The 23,812-nt window shown below is 38.0% G+C and overlaps 1 protein-coding gene across 1 annotated transcript; it reads left to right on the forward strand.

Annotated features, from left to right (window-relative positions):
• Nucleotides 1–13,192: 13,192 nt before the first annotated feature.
• Nucleotides 13,193–17,531, forward strand: LOC102708395 (protein indeterminate-domain 7). Its single transcript, XM_015833590.2, has 4 exons — nt 13,193–13,738; nt 13,890–14,171; nt 14,270–14,669; nt 16,066–17,531. The coding sequence occupies exons 2-4, from the start codon at nt 13,979–13,981 to the stop codon at nt 17,009–17,011; spliced, it is 1,539 nt and encodes a 512-aa protein (XP_015689076.2). The 5' UTR covers nt 13,193–13,738; nt 13,890–13,978; the 3' UTR covers nt 17,012–17,531.
• Nucleotides 17,532–23,812: the final 6,281 nt, after the last annotated feature.

The raw sequence follows: 23,812 nt of genomic DNA on the forward strand, positions 1-23,812 counted from the left end.
TATCACAAATCATAAAACTATATAGATCTAATATGAAAGTTATTATTATAAAGCTACTTACTATGTTCCAATATATAGGTTATTTAGCATTCAAAATTTGTTTATGAATATAACTAATGTACCTACCATCTCTTCTCAACCATTTAATTTCTCTATTTAGGACGTTTTAAGGACGATGTTTAACTATATGTTTAGTAATTAAAGTTATCATAACGCTATAGAGTTCAAATTGCTAGTACTAATGTATCGTTGGAGTTACAGAAGATGCAACTTTGTAATAAATTTATTCATAAGTTTGTGATACTATATCATTTAAACTTTGTAGTTTTATGATAAATCTACTGTCGAAATTGTAATATTGTGATATTAGCATCTTTAAAAATATATAGTTTAATGACAATTTGTTCAAATTATCTATAGTTCTGTAAAATTTACTCTTCCTTTTTTTCCTACTCAATCTAGTTTTATGAAATTTACTCAAAAAAAAAAGAATGTGAAGATACTATACCTATCTAAGTGATTTATTTATTAGGCAAAGAAATATCTTTTTTCCCGATTAGATGGAAGACAAGCACACGCATATCTGTGAGTCTCTCTACATATGCTCACAGAAATAGAAGCCAATGCTAAATTTTTAACCTCACTAAATTCTGACAAAATGTGTATCATGTGCTTAATATTTGTGGGTATCTATCGAGGAAAAAGAACAGATGTTACACGTTTTTTATGCGTCATACACTAGATAATTTTCTTCATGGTATGTAGTGGACAGCAAATGTAAATGGCAGAACATGAATAAGTAAAAAAAGAAAGAATCCGACATTAACCCAAAGAAAAACAAGATGAGTTAAAATGAATAAAGAGGAACCTATTATATATAATCCACTCCTCCGGCATCAGCAGGTCACAATGGCGAACAGCAAGTCAGCAATGCATTTTTTTTCTCTTTCTGTTTTTTTTCTCCATTGTCATGCTGCTGGTCAGTAATTGCAATTCTGCTTTGCTCTCGACAAAATATGCAACACTGACAACTGAATTCATATCACTGGACAAAGGAAAATAATATCTCCACTCTGTAGCTCACATGCAAGTTTGCTACAAAAACAGTTTTTGACATCAAGAAATCTGCTTCACACAATAAATCCTTTGGCTCCTTCCAAGATTGCAGCTAGTGCGTGGCAGGTTACCCTTTTGTCATCTTAGGCAGCAGTGCCAGAGAAGATTTCTGCTGTTTTTGTTCAGTCAACGGTTGACTCATTTAATCAGACCAACAATACAGGTAGGAAGATCATGGCAAAAGCTCTGCCTGTCCTAGTTCTTTTGGAAAAGGACTCATGAAGTCACTCCTGCCTTTGCTCACCGTTTCTATTCATGATGAATCTCTAGCTCAACTTCCTTCTGGTTTTGTCCCTCTTCAGCATCATGACACTAGACACTTTCAGCTTTCTAGCTCTGTTATGAATTGTCATTTCTCTACACAAGAGAACATGATAGGAAAAAAAATATGATATGAGTCCAAAGAAATGAAAAAGGCTAGGAACAATGAACTTGCGTCCTTCTTCCTGCCTATAAATTGTTTCATATGACATGAGTTGTCTGCTGAGTGCTGACCTGAACTTTGGGACATTATCTAGTACAAGTTTTGGACCTAACTACTTATCAGAAAATTCCAGAGTCCATTTATGTCTTGATCAGTTCAGCTTCGACAACGATGATATGTGCAAAATTTTCTCTCTTGTTGACCCTTTTCGCTGACCTGTTTTTGTCGCATGGGACCAAACTGAGTATTCAGAATGTTTTCATGCTATGTTTTTTTCAAAAGAAAGTGAATTTGACTGCGCCTACATTCGTTGATCGGGCGATCACTATCTGACACCGTTTTATTTCTTGTCTTTCTCACTAGCACTGCACTTGTATTAATCCTCCACAGGGGCAACTCAGGCTGGCTGACAAACACAGATCTACTGCGACATTTGCTTCATCAAACTGGCAGCGTTCCTCAGCAAACAGGAACTCCTGAATCCGTTCAGTTCATGTCTGAAGTCCAAGGCCTCTGCATTCAGCTGCTACAGTCTTCCTGGGGCAAGTCTGCTCCTGTTAAATTTCTAATAGGATACTTCCTGTATGTACGGTGTACAGTTTACCCCACTGTTGTTTGACTGTGGTTAATTCATTAGGTCATTCTGTTCTATATGATTGAACTAATGCCCATAGGAAGAACAGTGAGGTAGAACCGGGGGACGATTGCAAAGAAAAAATCTTTATAGTTACATGCCTTTTTCAAGCCTTGTCACTCAGTAATAAGAAACTTTTAATGCCAAATTTCAGGTATTTACATGTCCAGATCAAATCTGGGATTAACTATTCTAGATTTGTAGTATGCGTATTTATTTACATGTCCAAATCAGAGGCTTTGACCATTCATGTCTTTATTTTCTCCCAGATTATCATGAAGGAAATCTATGAGCAACAGCTAGCAGCTTATATTATTCAGACTTGTCCCTGGCTAGTCATTTGGGGCAGGAGGGTTTAGGAAATTATGGGTTTTCAAAACCTCTGGAGATTGGCCAATTAATTGTCAGTGCCATCTAGATCATATTGTACTGCACATCTCTTTCTTGGAGCTGTACTGGTGACAGAGCAATGGCATCATCAGTATATCCTACCAAACCACAATTTTGTTTGGACAAATGTGCAGCTAAGGTTGCTGTCACCACCCTACATTCTCAGTTAGAAACGGAAGTGCCAAAGCATCCAAGAGCACCTACAACTTGGCGACAACGACGAATTCGATTATCTGTGAAGCCTTGATCAGTGGCTTGTCCCCATTGTTTGCCACAAAATCCAAACAAGCAAAGAAAGCAGCTGTGCTTGTTTTTCTCATCAAGGTGTGTCATGCATATCCTAAATATCCTTTTCCTGGTCCTATCATCTTCCTCTATCCATCATCTCTTGTACTAACAAACTAACCATATTCATAAATTTCTTGTGTTCTTGTTTCGACGACGACGACGACGACGATGAGTACACGGTCATGATTCCATTGGTCAGGAGAGCATGCAAATTGCAATTTGTGGATCAGAAGATCCTGCTTTCCATGGCCCCTGTTGCTTAAACTCGAGTTTTCTTCTCCATATTATTGTGTTCCTACTCCCAGATTCAAAAACTGCGACTGCAAGAGGGGGGGAAACATGTCCTTGTCCTGATGCAGACTTGCTTATATTCTGGCTCATAATTCGCTCCTTGACCCGGTTTTTAAAATCATACGTGAACTGGAATTTCTAGCGGATTGATAATTTTGATATCGATATGTGTTGGAAAAGGAAGGAAAAGGAGATGCCATTCTCTGGAGAAAATTTTGGCAGTCTGAATGAATGAATGATTGCTTAGTAAATATAGCATTTTTTCTATCCTTAAGAAGATACTATGAGATAGCACTGCTGTCTATATAAAATTTGATATCTTCTAGTATCTAAGGTGCCAAGAGGTATCAAATTTTACGTAGAAGGTACTCCTGTTATCTTTGTAAGGATGATAAAATTATTCTAGTAAATACACAATTTCTTGCACTCGTGTGTGATGGATGGCTCTGGCTCGCTAACACTTTGGCTGGTGTTGTTTGACTTGATTCAGAGCAAAGCACCCAGGCCAAGTGCGCCAATTATCTGCTAATGATTGGTGTTCATGTGTGCCTCTCTTTTTGGCCATCTTGTAGCAGTAGCCTGAGAAAAGTTTGCATCTGATCTTCTTTGGATGCTTAAAAGAATGGCAGCTTTGCAAACCATCTGAATGATGATCTGCTGCAGATAAAAAAAATTAAAGGGTTGGATGGATCAACAAGTCATGTGTTGGATGAGTGCTTTTCTAGCTAGCCCAAAAGGACCAAAGCAAAAGACAGGCAGTGTGTGTATGCAAATGTGCATGTGCATGTGCTGCTGATCAAAAGGTGAAATTGGGATTTGGGAGTGTTCCATTGCTTTAGGAAGTAACACTTTTTTTTTAAAAAAAGAAAATATTTCACAAAAAGGAATGAGATTTAGCCTTGTGTTAAACAAAACTCTGACAAGACATCATGTGAAGGACGAGTGATCAAAGCTAGACTGGTATCAGTTTTATGGCACAAACTTCAAGATTAAAACCTAGGAGTACTGGCTCAGTACGATGCAACAGAGTTCTTTGTCACACCGTTTACAGCGGGATAGAAAAATCCATTCTTTTCATACTGCTCTCTCGGTCTTCGGTTACTTGTCACAGTTAATCATTACGATTTCAACCTTTACCATTAATAACAATTAAACAATCAATCGATATTAAAAATGGTACTGCTGTATATTTATACATCATACATCACATATATAACATATTTTTCGATATACACAATATTTTTCCTAAAAAGACGAATGGTTAAAGTCCCAAATAAATAGTAACTGGTGTCAATTGTTTGAAACCAGAGGGAGTACTTATTTTTGACATCAACATGGTTTTCTCTTACTATATGTTTATAAAACTATTAAAAATATAACCATATGAAAGTATTTTTTAACAATATACCAATATCATTTTATCATGTCAATCATAGTAATTTTAATTAAATAATTATTTAAGGTTTGAATGCACCTATTCTAGTTATACATCATACATCACACATATAACATATTTTTTGATATACACAATATTTTTCCTAAAAAGACGAATGGTTAAAGTCCCAAATAAAGAGTAAATAGTAACTGGTGTCAATTGTTCGAATCCACAGGGAGTACTTATTTTTGATGTCAACATGGTTTTCCCTTACTGTATGTTTATAAAACTATTAAAAATATAACCATATGAAAGTATTTTTCTAACTATACCAATACCATTTTATCATGTCAATCATAGTAATTTTAATTAAATAATTATTTAAGGTTTGAATGCACTTATTCTAGTAGCACATATATTTCAAGAACAAAATACTCCCTCAATCCCATAATATAATGCATAACTTTTTTTTCTCTGTCTCATAATATAAGACGTGCATAAATAATTATTTAAGGTTTTTTAGGCGTAACCTATTTAAGGTTTGAATGCACATAGTCTAGTACGACATATATTTTAAGAACAAAGATGGTAATATATTTTTGGATAACTTGACTACTTGATTACGTAAGAAAGCTGAATTTACAAGGGGAAAATGACATATCAGACACTGTTCACAAGTCAAATGACATCCCAGCATTGAAACTACTTAATGTTTGGAGGGAAGATCACATGTCTGGATCTTGATAAACGAGGGTTTATAGCTCGGTCGGGCATAAACTCAGAGCATTCCCGATAGATCATCTAAATTTAGTCATCTATATCTTTATTTGGATGATCATTTAAAACAGTTTTATCCTCTATATCTCTTTGTACCCCAGCAAATCATTCATATATGATATTTTCCATATTTATTTTAAGGATAGAGATAACGTCTAAATATAGAGTTTCTATCTCCAAATATGGATGACATCTTAAAAATAGAAGATGAGATATATATTCTAATGGAGCTCGATCTTTATTTTTCATACTCTATTTTTAGGATAGAGAATGAGACAGATGAACTGTTGGGAATGCTCTTAGACAACTAGGGTTTTGTCATGGAGGTGTTTATCACGTCATATGTCCAATCACATCACAAAATATGTCGCACAACAGGCAAATATATATATATATATATATATATATATATATATATATTGGAGGTGACATATCTCATCAATATGAATACTAGAATATATCAATATATCACGTCTAGTGCTAGATTTTTTATTGGACGGAATAAGTAACTAGCTGTGAGACACCACAAACTGTGAGACACCACAAAGATATGAGTTAACTTTAGAGTAGTTACAACACATGTAATTTGTGTTTTAAAATATATCCTCTAGTCAGTTTATCTTTTTACGGTGTCCTAATTACACATATTTTTTTTTGTCATGTAGCAAAATTTTCCTACGTTGTACCTTTTTTTCTTTGCATGCCAATGAAAACTTAAAAACAAACTAGAAATTAATGGTTTCGAAAGACCGACGAGTATATCCCCACAGTTAACAGACGGCCCCACCTGTCAGCCACACCCGATCGGGGGGCCGCCGGCGTGCGCGTAGCATTTAGGGCGATGGATCACGAGGATGAGGTGGCACATGGCATGTCCGTGTCCCCTCTTGACGCTTGTCCGGATGCCCATCAGGGGAATAAAAATACTGCAGGGACGCAGACAGCGACCACACCACCTCAATCTGCTAACTATTAGTATTATTATTATCAATTATTAGCGATTAATTACCACTCGTTTAGTTTAAACCCTGCTCGCTCTCGAGTGGCCCCGCTCGTTAAGCAGATCGCCCTAATCTATCACCATTGGTTGAGCTTAATTTACAGATTATAGTTTTTTCTTCTTTCTTTCGGTGTGTGTGTGGCTGGATCCTGTTTATGTTATCGCGATGACGCGTGGGCCCCACGTGGCATCCTGTGTGACGGGTGCATGGACGGACGGACGCTACCGGCCGGCGACATGATAGCTCCAAAAAGTTTAATTCCTAATCTAATCCTGCCCTACTTTGCCTGATTGATCAAGCAGCATTATGATATGATAATCTGGATTAAGGCCCTATTTTGATTCATCTTAGAATTATTATAATCTGTTTTATTAGGAGTAAGCTGAAATAAACTGATAAATTATTATAACATATTATTATACTCTAGAGCTCGCATTACTATAGCTTGGTAAGCCCATCCAAAAGTGTTTATTCTATATTATTTGGTCACTTTAGATCCACTACCCCTTAGATAAAACCCACTTTTTTTTTCTGTTTTAGCTCATAATAATCCAGCTTACAGTAATATGACTTAATAATCTCAATTACGATAATCTCTAACTAAAACAAACATGATCTAATTTTTTTCAAAACACAAAAGACACTCATAACATACCTACATCCACCCCAATAAACACACATACACCCATATCCTACACCTCTAAAATTTGGCTGACATATATTGAGTTTGACAAAAGTCACCTTGAATATCTCAAGATACGTTTTGTCTGATATAAATTAACCGTAAATACGAACAACGGTGTTTGTCTGAGGGTAGTTTTTAGCATTAAACTTCCGACGAATCTTTTGCTTTTCCCCCTTAATTAACTGACTACAGGGGGGTTTGGAAGCCACGCAAAGCTAATAAGCTTAATTGGCGTACCTACACGTATGTTCGTTGTAGGTGTGGACGGTATTTTTATATTTTGTGTTTTATTTTATTCTATTTTATTTTACTCTGAGATAAAATTAGTGTAATAGAAATGCACACTGCTGTCAAGTGGATGGAATCCTATGTGACATTTCAAAGAAACAAACAAGCGGAAAATTTTACAGTTTTTATTTAAATATATATCAGGTTTGTTGCTTTGCAACTTCCCCTTTTATTTAGCACAAGTTGTGCACAATACATTCTTTAATATTTTGGTTTGAATACAGACACGGACTTTGGGGTGAAGATCAAGGCATGTATTATTGTTTTTCACAGCTCTCGGACAATGAAAGCTGGCATCTAATTTTTTTTTACAACAACAATTATATTAATTAATTTGAATAAATCTGATCCATGAAGCTAAGTTTATTTTTCTGTTAATGCAAAGAGTGACCATAATACTGCTCTGTGCCCCGGCCATCAGTTCTCCTATAAGTCATTCTTAATTAGTTCGTCCCTCTTTGCTTTCTCGTAATGGATGATTGTTGATACGGAGAGGTTAAAGCTTGTTTTTAACATTAAAAATATCTAAATGTCATAATTCATATTGTTTTAAATATCTATCTAATGGGTTATTAATGTATATAAAAAGAAACGTTTTTTTAGAACACGACAAAATCTGACTGAAGCTTCTTGTCCCTTCAAATTTCAGGCCTCGTTTATTAATATAGCTAGGGAAATTTTGATTCAATTGTTTTCTACAAAATTGTCGATGCACATAGGAATGAAATAGGTGAGAAATCATTTTCTTAATCATGTTATTTTCTCAAAAACAAAAGGATAAACGTAGAGCCAAAAATAGAAACTATATATGAAATATCAGAAAAAAAAAAGTGGAGCAACTATACTGACCGACAGACGGAAACATGGCAGTATCAACTAGCTAGAAACCAATAACGAAAGCAAGAAACATTGATATGTAAAATCACGTTTTAACTTAAGATAACTATATAATACCACCAAATAAATTTAAGCTTACAATTATCTATTATTTAGTCATCTATCCAAATCAGGGTTAAAAATCCCTAAACTACAGGTCAAAAAGAAATATGGACGATAGATTTTAGGGTATTTAGAAATACTCCCGGTATCATATTATTTATAAAGAAAGGGTAATTTTCACGGAAATATGACAAAACAAGAAAACCGTCGACAAAATAGTTTCTGGTTTTATTTTTATTATAATTTTTTATCGTTCAAATGGTTTGGTCAATTAATACAACATTAGAAATGAGCCTAGCTCGGTCGATCGAGAATATCCACACCGTTTTCTCCCCTTAGGTTCACTAGCTGGGAGTCAGCTATGCGAAGCTGATCATCCGAACTCAGAAAAGAATGGCCAGGGAATTATGGAAGAAAAAAAAGACCTTCTTGGAATACAAACGAGTAGTACACATTTCCTTTTAGCAAAAAAATGCTGCAATTCTCCACTCGGTGCACATACGTATACGTACTGTAGACCCATGTAGCCTGTTTGCTCCTGTCAAGATTCCCCCATCTACACATAATTAAATGCTCACCACCATATCTCAAAAAAATAAAAAAAAGAAAAGAATGGAAAAAAATACGCAGCAGTATATATATACACTGTTCTATGGCGCAGGTTGCATCACATAACTGGACTGGGCACCCCCAAAACAGTAGCATGCAACAACATGCATAAAAAAGAGAGCTTAGCTTGGTAAAAAGGCAAAAATAAATAAATAAATAAACAAAACTTTCCTTCAGGTGAAAAAACTAGTAAGCTGACATTGTGGGGCCCACCCTCTCCTCACATTCTGCACCGTGGGTGATCTCCATATATGGTGACCCCACCACAGATACCTAAAATTAAAAGATTATATTTAGCCTTAAGATGCCCCAAATTAAAAGATTATATAATCAGATGCCTGTGCATGAATCTTTTGGTGGTCTCTAGGGGATCAAATCATCTGATCACAAGGCATGCTGAAAATTTTTAAGGAGAAGTCATTTATGCATGGGATCACTACAAACTTTCAGATTGTACTACTCCACTGTAGTACAAGCTAGTGCTAGCGCTGTCCACAAATCCACATGATTAGTATTAGTAGTACCCTTGCTCCTAAAGCTATTTTATTGAGAATGACTAATAATATAGTCAATAAGCTGGCTATAAAACATCTTATAGTCTTCTTATAGCTCACTCATATAATGGTTAGCTCATCATCTTTAATGTAGAACCCACATGTCTCTCTCACATGGTGTCTTGGTTCTTGTGCCTAAGCTAGCTATAAGCTTATAGCTAGCTTCTCCTCTCTCTTCTCCCTTCTCTCTTCCACATCAGCATTTAGTTGGCTTATAGCCTACTATTATACTTGCTCTTAAAGCTTAATAAGGGCACATTTGGGGAGTTTCTGCCATGCAGCTTCTTGTACAATCTTCAATACTCTAAACAATCCAAATTCTAACTTAAATTCTTAAAAGTTGTTCGTGTAAAATTTAGAAAATAAACTATAGCTCATAAAACTTAGGGGGGGAGACTGTTTGTTTTTTTCATAGAAAAAGCCAACCGACGCATTTGTAAACGAAAATAATTTATAAACAAAATTTTTATATACGCATTCATAGCGATCCAGAAGCCAAAACTAGAAAATAAACTTCGGTGAGACCCATAAAATCAACTTTAAATTTAAGGTTTAAATTTTTAAATTTTAACTTATAAATATAAACAGAAGCGAAAAGACAAGCGCGCTAGTTTTTCTGAGAGGATGAGTTCTCACCGAGAGTTTTGTGAATCTTAGAGGTTGTTTAGATGGGGTTAAACTTTTTAACCCTATGTCACATCGGATGTTTAGACACTAATTTTAAGTATTAAACATAGACTAATAAAAAATTAATTTCATAAATGAGTGGTAATCTGCGAGACGAATTTTTTAAGCCTAATTAATCCATAATTAGAGAATGTTTACTGTAGCACCATATAGGCTAATCATGGATTAATTAGGCTTAATAGATTCGTCTCGCGAATTAGTCCAAGATTATAGATGGATTTTATTAATAATTTACGTTTACTATTTATAATAAACGTTCAAACATTCGATGAGACAAGTGACTAAAAATAAATCCCTCGTCCCAAAGACCACCTAGTCATTTCTAAACATGTTGGACTCTCTCTCTATGCTAGCTACTCGTACAAGTGTTTTTACCTGCAGTAAAAAGTACACCTGAGCCGGGCAACCTACATACACAGTATGCTTTTTGAGCGTCACATGAACTCCTAGGCTGCAGTCACCGGCTAACTTTGGAAAATACGTCTCCATCTTTTTGAGAGGAGCAGTACCCAAATTCTGATGCCATTGCATGCTTGTGAAACAGCCTAGTGGCTAGTGCAGTGTATACTTGCTGCTAGCTGCATCCTACTACCACAACTGTTGCTGTGCACTGCCACTGTTACTTGCCTTATGAACAAGCAACACCCATGACTTAGTTAAGCCTGAATAATTATTGCTTTAATTAATGTCTGTCTAAGTAGATTTATGGCCCTGTTTGAGGAGTCTGAGATACTCGTCATTTTTTTTAAAAAAACGTCATATTTATAAACGAAAAATATTTATGAATAAACCTTTTATATATGTATTCTTATTAATTTAAAAGCAAAAACTAAAAAAAATAAATTATGATGAAAAAATTCCTAAAATCAATTCTAAATTTAAGATCGAAAATTCAAATGTTGATTTATAAGTATAAACAAAAGTGAAAAGTGAAAAGATAAAAAACCCATTATAAGAAGCAGGGGTAGGTATTTAGCCAATGAGAATTTGGAAAAACCGATTATCTACAGCTTTCGACTACTCTTAGAGTTCATTTTTGGATTATGTAGCTACTAATTTTTAAGATCCACTCTCTCGGTAGTTTAACATATATTAATGTTTGAAAAGAAAATATTATATTATTAGAAGCGGACGAGTGTTTGCAGTATTATAGAGAGAAATTTGAATGACATAAGATTGATGAGACATGTATCATTCTAAGGGGTTGTTTAGATGGGGCTAAACATTCAATGTGACTAGAGACTAAAAATAAGTCCCTGAAAATAAACACTCCCTAAAAAGATAAGGGTCTATTCGTTTTTAATGAAAAACAAATGAGATCCAATTTCTAAGAATTAAATTCCTTTAAAAACCATTCGGTTTGTAGGAAAGCACCATAGAAAAATCAAAGAAAATTTTCCCTTTCTAAGAGAAAATCAAAGGAAATTTCCATCCACTCAAATCTCTTGGAAAAAATTATTATGGATTGGTGTTGCCATGTATCCCTATTCCTCCACTTTTTCTATTCCTTTGGATTGAAATTTCTCCAAACCAAATAAGCCCTAAGTGTTTTGTACCGAGTATAGTAGATGATAATTATGTCCTGTTTAGTTCCTAAAACAAAAATTTTCACGATGTCACATAGAATGTTTGGATACATGCATGAAGTATTAAATGTAGGTAGAAAAAGCTATTACATAAATTGTGTTTAAATTTTGAGATGGACCTTTTTAACCCTAATTACGTCATGATTTGACAATGTGGTGCTACAGTAAATATTTGCTAATGATAGATTAGTTTGGCTTAATAAATTCATCTCACAGTTTTTTTTGGAATTTGTAATTTCCTATATCATTAGACTATATTTAATACTTTAAATTTTTATCCGTATCTCCTATGTGACACATTCAATTTTTTTCCTAACTCAACAGGGCCTTAGGCTTCGAAGGAAAGAAATCGTAGCAGGAGCTCCTCAAATAGGGGCATAACTGGAAAGATGGATCTGATGTGTACATTTGCTTGCTTAATTGAGCTGCATTAATTTCCATGCACAGAAAATCCTTGGACTTCCCTAGGTTCTCCCTCTCATCAGGTCATTCGGAAACTCATCATTCTGTGATGTACTTCCACCTCAAGAGAAAGAATTTGGGTTTATTTAATGCTCCATCTTTCATGAACAAATGACAGAGAAATATAAAAAATTAGTTAAGCTTGTACTGCAGCAAGAGATCAGCTGTGGGTCTTCCAAAACCAAGCAGCTCTGAAAATAATTCCATGGACACAAACTGGTCTATGACAAGATAGATTTCTACTATTTTTGAATTACGACCATCCATGATATGCATGGGGCCCAAGGTGACTCATCAAGAGAAAGAGAAGTATGCAGAAAAAATAAAATAAAATCACATAGCAATGGGAGTGGAGAAAAAAAAAAGGAGTATTGGCATATGCATGAATGTGCATTATGGTTGATGTGTACATGTATGATATACCATATCATATGTATTGTTGCTATCATATACTACATGCAGTGCAGGCCCTGGAATTTATAAAACAAATGTGATAAAATTGGAATCTACCTGTCTAATTGTTCATCCATTGATACATATATCTCTGGTGTACCAACCAAGTAGGTGTACAGGTTAGATCAAAAAATTAAAGAAAAGGCAAGAAATTCAGGGAGGGTATCTGCACTTGTAAGGAGACAAGGGAAAAGACAGAAAGCTCAACATCAGTGTAGCATTGCTAGGGGTGTGTGTGTGTTGTGATTGAGGTACACACACAGTTGCTCCTCATCTCTACTCCTCACTGTACTTCTGTATAGTCTATGCTCCTCACAATTCTACTACCCCAGTACTAGAGCTACTGATTGAATTCATCTACTTACCACTGTTCTTGCCTCACGCAGATGCAGCTTCCTTGAGAATGCATCAACAGTCACACACTGTAATATGCATACCTACCCACACTAGTCATGCATTCCCAAGATTGGATCTTTTTTTTATTTTTTGAAAGATCAATTCAAGATTGACATGAACAATCAACCCCTCCCTTGTTGACCAAAATTAACCAGTGAAACACACATGTAGCTAGGCTACCACTGTAATTGCTGAAATGAAAGGGGAAAAAGGGGTTCAATTTTTGTTTCTTCTGAAACGGCAAGCAAAAGCCTGAACTGCTCTTGGGGATCCTTTTAATCTTTTTAGCTGGCTCATCTTGAAAGTAAAAGTAAGTAAGCTGCAGCAGCAGCCAGCTGCAGGGTATGCAGGCAGGAGGAGGAGAAGATAAAGAAGAGGGATTTGGTTTTTGGTGCCCCTTCCTTCTTCCATTTTGTTCAGAAACGCCACTGGTTGGAGCTGGACCTTCTTCCTTCCCCTTCCTCTCCTCCTCCTGTGGCAAGCTAGCAGCTGCCAAGCAAACACAGTGTTCAGTTCTCCTTTTAATTTCTCTCTCTCTCATGGCAGCTGATGCTTCTGCTGCATGTATGAGTAGCTGCTAGCTGCCTGCTTGGTTCTCTTTTGCTTGAGCTAGCCTGTGTGTGCACTGCTGCAAAGCCAACTCTCCTCTCCTTGTTGTGTTCTACACTTGTGCAGCTGCTGAGTGTAGAGAGAGAGAGGAGGAAGAGAAAGAAGAAAGAAAGAAAGAATCTAAAATTGCTTTCTTTGCAGTCATTGACCACACCCAGTTTCAGTTTCCTCCTTGTTTGTCCCCTCCTTAATACCCTGTCTTGTTGTTTGTTCCTCATCATATTCTCTCTTCCTCCTCATACATGCCCTCTTGTCTCCTCCATTCTTCACTTAATGCATCCTCTCTCTCTCTCTTCCCCAATTTATTGCTCTCCCTGATCTGTAGTTTCATGGTGGTGTGCTGAGAGCTGCATCGAGGAGGCAAGTAAAGATCGAAGCTTTGCGTCGATTGGTGGCGTGCTCCTCCATCCACCTATGTTTCATCACCATCTACAGCAGCAGCAGCAGTTCTTGTTGGACGAGGCGGACGCGGACGCGGCGTCGGCAGATCAGCAGGAGAGCAGCATGTCCAACCTCACCTCCTCCGCCTCCGCCGCCGCGCCGCCTCCGTCCTCCGGCGGCGGCGGCAACAACAACAAGAGGAAGCGGAGCCTCCCCGGGAACCCAGGTGCGTTGCGTGTGTCGTCGTCTTCTTGATCTCTTGCAAAGGCGGCCGAGGCCGAGAGCGATTGGTTTGATCGGTGGGGGCGGTGCATGCCATGGCAGACCCCGAGGCGGAGGTGGTGGCGCTGTCGCCGGCGACGCTGATGGCGACGAACCGGTTCGTGTGCGAGATCTGCGGCAAGGGGTTCCAGCGCGACCAGAACCTGCAGCTGCACCGGCGAGGGCACAACCTGCCGTGGAAGCTGAAGCAGCGCGGGAGCAAGGAGGCCGTGAGGAAGAAGGTGTACATCTGCCCCGAGGCGTCGTGCGTCCACCACGACCCCTCCCGCGCCCTCGGCGACCTCACCGGCATCAAGAAGCACTTCTTCCGCAAGCACGGCGAGAAGAAGTGGAAGTGCGACAAGTGCTCCAAGAAGTACGCCGTCCACTCCGACTGGAAGGCCCACTCCAAGATCTGCGGCACCCGCGAGTACAAGTGCGACTGCGGCACCATCTTCTCCAGGTCCATCTTCCTTCCATCCCCCATATCCATGGCGTCTGCTTAGCTTCTTCTTCTTCTTCTTCTTCTTCTTCTTCTTCTTCTTCTTCTTCTTCTTCTTCTTCTTCTTCCAGTTGCACTCTTCCCTCCTCCTCCTGCCTGCCATGCATGCCGGTCAACGATGATCCAATCGCTTGTGTTGTGTTGCCTCGCCTCGCTTCTTTCTCGTCGCCGGTAGTGATCGACCGGGGTGACTAGTGGAGTGTGTTTCTTTCTGCGCATTCAGCTGGCACAGTACTGGAGAGTTGCATTGCGAGGAGGATTAATTAGGAACTGAACCACCCTATCAGAGGAGTGTTCGTTCGTGCGTTTGCACCTATAAACCCCAATTATTAGGGCACCTGGGGTTGATTAACCAACAACCATGAAACCATGTGCCACTGCCACTCTGCGTCGTCGAGCATCTAGCTAGCTCGCTCGCTCGCTCAAGGATTTCTCAACAGTGGCAGTAGTACTACACGTACGTAGCTAAGTGCTAACTACTCCAGCTGCTCGATCGCTCGTAGAAAGATCGGTGCTGGGACGCAACAACCCGATCGATCGATCGATCGAGGGAGGGAGGAAAGAGAGATCGCAATGTGTATGGAAAGAGACGGGCCCCGCTTTTTGGAGTCGTTTCGCCTCTTCTTTTTGTTTCCTGGTTAGCTTCTGCCATGGATGGGGTGGATGAGCTTGGATTGATCCGAGGTGCGCTGGTGAGCGCGTGTGCACGGTGCAGAACCCAATGGAGACGACGACGAGCTAGGGCGTGCTTGATAGCACTAGTAGGTTGGTGGTGGCACTACGCTAGCTTGAGCGTATGCGCGTGTCCGTTTGTGCTGCATCCCGTGTGAGCGAGTGAGTGTGATGAGAGGGAAGCAAACAAACACGGATGGATGGATGGATATGGCCACAGGACAATGGATGAAAGGAGGGGAGATCTGAGCTTGATGGTGATGATCAGTAAAGATTCAGACATGTGAATCTCTCTTTGCAGTCTGCATCTCTGCATCATCTTGCATGGATGGATGCCTTTCCATCTCTCTCTCTATCTTTCTTCCAGGCTCAGCTAGCTGCTGCCACTCCTGCCTAATTGCCTAGGAGTGCACTCTCCGTGTTGTCACCTCCATGAGTCCTTCTCCATCCTGATTCCATTCAAGGAGTAGCTAGTAGCTAGCTTGGTGTATCTCTCTCTAGCATATGGCAGCTAGGAGGAGGAGGAGATGGAAGAAGCGACGATGACAAGTGAGCAAAGAATACGGGGGAAAGATGATATCTTTAGCTTTTGAACTTTTGAAAAATTTTCGCTTTTGCTTTTGGATTTCTGAGCTCGTGGTGATCCGTGTGGTTCTTGCATTGCATTGCATCGCATCGCATGCAGGCGTGACAGCTTCATCACGCACCGGGCGTTCTGCGACGCGCTGACGGAGGAGAGCGCCAAGGCCATCGGCGGCGGCATGCCAGCCGCCATGGCCGCCGCGTCGGGGCACCACCACCACCAGCTGCTGTTCTCGCCGCCGGTGATGGCGCACCAGGAGCTCGCCGCGCTGCAGGAGCAGCAGCAGCAGCAGCAGCATCATCACCAGGATATCATGCAGTCGCCGCACCAGCACCAGCAGCTGGTGCAGAACTGCGGGTACGCCGTGAAGCCGGAGATGGCGCCGTGGCCGACGATGCCCTACGAACACCACCACCCGCTGCTGCAGCCGCTCTGCAACGCGGCCGCGCAGAGCTCGGCCACGTCCGCGCCAACGCCGCCGCAGCTGCCGGCCGCCGCGGCGCACCTGTCCGCCACGGCGCTGCTGCAGAAGGCGGCGCAGATGGGCGCGACCATCGGCGGCGCGGGCACAGGCTCCGCGGGGGCGCACTACGCCCAGATGGCGTCCGGGGGCGCCGGCGCGCCGACGAGCGCGGCCGGCAGCGCCACCTTCGGGCTCGGCCTGTCGTGCCTCAACACCCAACAGGACGGCGGCGGCGGCAACGGCCTCGTACCGGCCGGAGTGATGGGCCAGCTGGCAAGAACCGCCTCCCACGGCCGGAGCGGCGAGGACGTCGGCGGGGGAGGAGGAGGCGGAGGCACCGGCACCGGCGCCGGCGGTGGCAGCGACGGCATGACGAGGGACTTCCTGGGGCTCCGTGCCTTCTCCCACCGCGACATCCTCCTCGCCGGCTTCGACTCGTCGTGCATGGGCCACGTGAACGCCGCCACCAACGCCGGCATGGCCTGCTACGAGCCACCGCAGCATGGACAGCCCCAGAACCAGCACCAGCAGCAACACCAAAGCAGCAGCAACGAGCCATGGCATGGCATGGGTAGCCATAGCTAGCTACTTTAGCCATAGCCCATAGCCAAACCTTTCTTCTTCCTCTCGTCAGCCAGCCAGCCAGGCCATCACACATTCGCACCTGCCACTGCCATTGCCTTGCATCTCCATCACTGTGCAGAGAGAGCGCCATAGCTTAGCTAGGGTCAGGCCACTCACTGCTTGCTACCACTCTAGTGCAAGATGCCTTTTTGAGAAGGGTAATCACTCTCTCTCTCTCTCTCTCTCTCTCTCTCTCTCTCTCATATTTCTCCTCTCTCTTGTTCTTCAAACTTAATTTTGTTTATCATATAATATCTCATGATCTTGGAAGCTAAGCTAAGCACAATTAAGCAGCCATGGTGAAGCTAGGCTTGGATGGATGGATGGATACTGCAAAGCACTCAGTCAGGGGAGTTTGTAATTTTTTGTTCTTTTGGTAGGAGGAGAGAACTGTAAGCTAAGCACGGATCAAGTGAAGGAAAACTAAAGCTATGTGACAATCGATAATAATACATGCACCCATCACCTATTTTTTTTTTGTATAATCTGTTTAATCTGCTGTCATTTTTCACTTGCACTCAGATCAAAACTTACAATTATGATTCTCATCTGCATTCCAATAATATATATGATGTGAGATATATAGCATTTCTTTTTTGGGGTTATATATAAATGAACTATTTTAATTTGTTGTCATTTTTCACTTGCACTCAGATCAAAACTTACTCCTGACTACAAATATAACACAAGTTATGTTTAGATCTGTAGCTAAGAATTAACGTTTTCTTTTTAAAGGGAGGGAGTAGATATCATGTATTTTTTGTGACCATTTAGAGAGACATATAGGTGGTTTATTTGGTGATTGCTAAGGTAAGAAAGATAGAACTTAGAAGATATGATGTGTGGCCTAGGATGAAATATATATGAGTAGTTTATTGATTGATACATATGAGTGTCCCTGTACTGTTCGAAGCAATCAGTCGATGTACTCGGGAGTGCTGGGTACTGTTCGCCCGTGACAAGGTTTTGTTTGGTATTGGTCATGGGCCGGCATTATTCCATGCTGGAAAGGAAAAAAAAAAGAGAAAACTATGGTTATATATATATTTGTAGATGCCTTCTTGGAAACTTTATTTTAGTTTCAAGATAAGACAATGTGGTTTTGATTTACCTAGTCTGACTAGTGTGGTGCCACTGTACCTAATCTGCCAAAATTAGCTTTGCAGCGTCTAAATTTTCCGAGACTTAAAAAATTGCAAATGTGTATAAATTAACTTTGCACGTTGATATAGGCATATGTGTATATAAATTAATTTGTTCCACCCGGCCGTATATAGTACTACATGTTTTTCATTCTGTATATTTACCCATTCTCAATATGTTCTCTTGTTTTTTTTTTTCAGTTAAATGGTTTTATGCATGTGTTAGCAGCTCCTTGTCATGGTTTTTCATGTTGGTTTCTAGCTGATGTTTCAGTAGTTAAAAAAGAAAGCTGATATTTCAGTTAACTTACTTTCTTGGGTAAAAGAAATATTTCATTTAATTTTCTAATGTTTTAATTTCTACGGGAGAATAGCATAATGCACTTCAAAAATGATGTGATCTACTCTTTATTTAAAAATCCAGAGCTAATTTGTGCTGCATTATCATCACAAAACGTCCTTTCTTTAAAATCCTACTTCTCATGCATGTTTCAGTAATTTTATCGGAGAAACCACAAGGAGAGAGATAATAAAACACTAAAACAGATCAATAGGCCAATACTTGCGCATTTTATTAGATATTATTACCCGTTGATTTCCATTTAATTACTCCATGTATATATGCCTATATAAGGCCATATTTGGGAATTGGGCGTTTGTATCAGATGCAGTTTAATTTCTGGCAAATTAAATCTCTTACTTTTCAAACAACACAAATCGCCATCAAATTCTAATAGTTGGTAACTACAAAATCTAGAAAATAAACTGCTTAGCTAGAAACTGAAATACCCAGCATTTTCAAATTCTCACAAACTAGCTAGTCATTCTCATAGTGTGCTCCACTTCAAAATCGGGCCATATATGCCATTTAGTGTGCATAATATTTCTGGTCAGGTGTTCCTTTAGATATTAATTACAGTATTAATGAATGGAAAGAATAAATTCATTGGAAAGTTCACCAATCAGCATTAAAGAGAACTATCGAGTAGTAATTTTTTTAGAGTGAAGAGGATCGATGAACACAACATCTTATATATAACGCATTATTGCCACCACAAGCACCACCTGTATGCATATCTATGCCAGAGACAAGTTAAAAATAATTTATTGGTCTATAGATGTCATAAACTAAGGTAAAGTGAGGTATCTCTAAAAAAAAGCTGAAAATCACGAACTAATGTAATTTTCATTGTTCTTATGTTGAAGATCCATATTTCTGTATAGTAAAAATATAAAAAAACAACATAAATTGATTTTAGGTAAACAGGAGGGCTAGATCAAAGAATACAACGATGGACAAGTAAAAATATCAACATGTTGTCGGAAGGAAAAGTAATGCACAATTAAATAAACTAGTCTCTCTAGTAAAAAAAAAGTGACGTTTCGAAATGAGTTGTAAACATCATGTTTAAATTTTGACCATCAATATCTCGTTGATTATTACAAATATGACCCCTAAAATGGTATGGCTAGATTTGTCTTTTAAAATAGTTCTAAATACTATAACTTTGTTATATTTTGTTAGATTTTATACTAGTAAGTAATAATCGACAGGGGTATGGTTCACCGTGGCACGCTGATCCACGACTAGTATATACTGTATCCGTCTTAAAACAGTTCAACTTATGTCATTATTTATCGAAACTAACATTGAAGCGAGTAATGGTTTGTAATTGGTTTTGATGAAAACGTAGGTGAAGAAAGCTAAACAGGGAATGTTGTGATTGATTAATATATGATGGTATGTGGAGAAGTATTGATATTATGAGATAAATTTGAGTCATAAAATTGAGTAGCAGTGTCTTGGGACGTAGAGAGTATCTCGTTAATTGTTTTGTTATCTTAAACGTTAATTACTCCTGACAAGATGGAATAGTAGTACACTGATTTTTTTATAAGCAATGTACAAATATTTAACCCTAGTAACTAAGGGGTGATTGTTTGACTTTTTCAAAAAAAGTCAAATGACATATTTGCAAAAGAATAATCAGTGAATACAACTTTTATATACATGTTCTTGACGATATAAAAGGCAAGACTAGAAAATAAACTATGTTGATAAAAAAACCACAAAATCAATTCTAAATTATGGTTAAAATTCAAAATTTGGCTAATTAGTATTAACATCCTGTACCATAATGATAATGCTATTATAACCACTAACATATGTAGAAGAGTGGAACACACATGTTAGCAATTGTGTCATATATAACACTGTCATAATGGAAGATTATCGAAGTGCATATAATTGATGTAAGCATGTAATAAATCCTAGCAATTATACACAACTGTTTTTTCTTTATCACAAGGAGGGAAACATTACTCCTATATATGTATATTACCTGGTAAATGAAATCTGAGCATCACCTTTAATCTTCATTCACCAATAACCCATATGTTTATCACATTGGGCAACACATCCTAACTTAAAACCAGTCCTTTTCCTCTGAGGCCTGGTTTAGTTTACAAAATTTTTTTGCAAAAACATCACATTAAGTTTTTAAAAACATATTTAAAGTATTTAAAGTAATCTAATTACAAAACAAATTTCAGATTCCTCCTGAAAACCGCGAGACGAATCTTTTGAGTCTAATTAATCCATCATTAGCATATGTTGGTTACTGTAGCACTTATAGCTAATTACGTCCTAATTAGGCTCAAAAGATTCGTCAAACGATTTCCCCCATAACTGTGTAATTAGTTTTAATGTTCATGTATATTTAATGTTTTATTTAGGTGTCCAAAAATTCAATGTGACGTTTTTCGAAAAAGTTTTTGGGAATTAAGTGGCTGTTTGGATCCAGGGACTTTTTTTAGTCCTTTGTCACATCGGATGTTTGGACGTTAATTATAAATATTAAATATAGACTGATAACAAAACTAATTGTATAAATAAATGCTATTTCATTAGATAAATTTTTAAAGCCTAATTAATCCACTATTAGCAAATATTTACTGTATCATCGTATTCACTAATCATAGACTAATTAGGCTCAATAGATTCGTCTCGCGAAATAGTCCATAGTATGGGGTAAGTTTTATTAATAGTCTATATTTAATATTTTTAATTAGTGTCTAAACATTCGATGTGACATGAATTTAAAAAAATCCGGGAGGATGCAAACATGCCCTAAACAGGGCCTGAATAACCTCGATGATCAGGCCAGGGGGCCCCTGAAATATGCTGCAGAATTGAAGATCGACAAGGCAGGTGATCGAATCTCACGCAGCCTGAGATTGATCCTGTGGCAGAGCTGCCTAGCGACTGATGCATGCTTTGTCGATCACTGACCGCTTCACGTACAAACGCATGCATCTTCCTCAATTTATTCAGCCGTTGCTACGTAAGTACATGACTACTTTTTTACAACTTTTTAAGGGCTTGGAATGCGACAAGAACTACCTGTAACGAAACTAGTTTTGGCGTGTAGGATATGGTCTTACATATGTAACATGCATCTTAGTCTTTAGCGACAATAATGGAGAGATCCACCTATGCTATGTCATATGGCTTTCTATATAAAGTGAATAAAGAGAGAACGAATCTGGGAATTTTGCCAAATAGTTCTCGTTTTGGTCATTATACTCCTGCTTATGATCACAAGCCAAAATTTAAATTTTTAACCTTAAATTTGGAGTTAATTTTAGGGGATTTTCACCGAAGTTTATTTTCCAGCTTTGGTTTTTAGATCGCTAAGAATACGTATAAAAGTTTTATCCATAAATTATTTTTTCTTTGCAAATGACATATATGTTTTTTTTCGATTCGCTATACATCTTTCAACATAAATCAGTAGAAACATTTTTTTAAAAAAATTAGACCATCAGATAAACTACACTAAGTGTGCTACCATTTTTATTTTATAGTTACATGCAAGGTATATATAAGTTATAGTTTAGTTATATGGAAGTTATAGTACTACTCAGCTCCAATTTGACGGTGTTATGAAAATAGAGGGACAGCGAAGACACAAAATTAACATGAAAAACCCTTATGAGAACAAACTACATACGTCAGCCGGCAATAATCACTATTGAGGAATTAGTACAAAACACTAGAACATAACAATGAGAACATATTCTCTTCCCGTATGACTTACGATAGTATATATGGGAAAATCAAAGAGTCATGATAGGAAAAACTGGGAGAATCCTATTAGGAAACTAATCCTATTAGAAAACTAATACTACTCCTAGTAGAAAATGACGGGGACAAACCTACTAGGAAACTAATCTGAATATAATTCCAATCAAATTTGGATCACATAATTAACAGACAGTTTTTGTTGTTTGAGGTATATAATGGCATGGTGTTTCAAATCTATCTTTGGCTATGATTTTCCATTAAAAATATATAATAAATAAATATTTTCTTTTATGAAAGTACTCTTTATGACTCATCTATACAATTTATTCTAGTATTTTTAAACTAAATATTATTTAAAAGTTATTACCAATCCAAGTTTCACGAGTTTGACCATAATCTTATTTAAAACGATAAAATTATTGGACTGGAGAAAATATGTTATACTATATATGTTTTTGCCTAACTTGACATTTTGACCTTTAAGGTACGTGTAGTCGAGTGATGCACGCTATCTTGACCATCACTTAATTAGTAAGCATGGTTCTCTATTTTGACACACGCATATATATACACTTACAAATACATATTCACACATACACATACACAATATAACTATGACTATGGAAATGCTCCTTCCAGCCTGTCCCACAATACTTCTCGTTTTAAATAAACACCATCTATAAAAACAACTTTTATCGATTTTATTGAAGTAATTTCAAGATTAATCTATATAGTTTTCCATGTTTTAAAATAATTTAAGTTATTCATAGTCAACATTTATCTAAAGCAATAAACTATTATAAATCGGAGGGAATATTAACATAAATAGTTTTGATTATATTAGTGGTCAAAACGACAGAACGTCAAAACAAAAAAAGGAGCTGATGTATATTTAATGGGGCGGGGACGATCGAAGCAAGAGCTATATTTAATTCATTATTCCTTTATCCACAGTATGTACACTGTTGTTTTGTGTGGAAACAAAGACCTTCAAACATGCGTGCAAATTAAATGTGTGGCGCTAAATTAATAAAGCACAGTTCACGCATGTTAAGACACGACAACGAGCATACATATAGTGTAGTGCACGCTCTACAGCAAACTAATATATTTTTCCTATGACAATTGAGACTTGCACATTGCTTTTTTTCTTTCTATGACAAATTTAGATTATGTGATCCTGATCATCTTATTGTGCTTAGATTTAGAGGTGTCGCGTTTGAGGAGAATGTGGAATCTAGCGGCTCTAGAGGAATTATAAGTGGACAATGATGGGTTCCCAAGAGGGAACATCCAGAGAGTGAATTTTAAACTCTCGAGAGTAAATCCCCTCATCTATTATATGTTATCTAAATAGTTATAAATTTTTTTGTGAAAATAGACTAATATAAGATATATCACTACACAAACATGCAAATTAAAATATAACTTCTGTAATATTAACAAAAAATAATAAATTAAACTCTGAATAGTACATGTATACTCAGAATCATATATTTGTTATTTTTGTTATGTATTGTAAAAGTTATATTT

The sequence above is a fragment of the Oryza brachyantha genome, chromosome 1, assembly GCF_000231095.2.
Source record: "Oryza brachyantha chromosome 1, ObraRS2, whole genome shotgun sequence".
Lineage (NCBI taxonomy): Eukaryota > Viridiplantae > Streptophyta > Magnoliopsida > Poales > Poaceae > Oryza > Oryza brachyantha.

Bases quoted from the DNA above. Each gene is read 5' to 3' on its own strand.
- LOC102708395 (XM_015833590.2), top strand. From the start codon at position 13,979: ATGTTTCATCACCATCTACAGCAGCAGCAGCAGTTCTTGTTGGACGAG. The intron at 14,172-14,269 runs GTGCGTTGCGTG...ATGCCATGGCAG, and splicing joins GAGCCTCCCCGGGAACCCAG to ACCCCGAGGCGGAGGTGGTG. The intron at 14,670-16,065 runs GTCCATCTTCCT...CATCGCATGCAG, and splicing joins TGCGGCACCATCTTCTCCAG to GCGTGACAGCTTCATCACGC.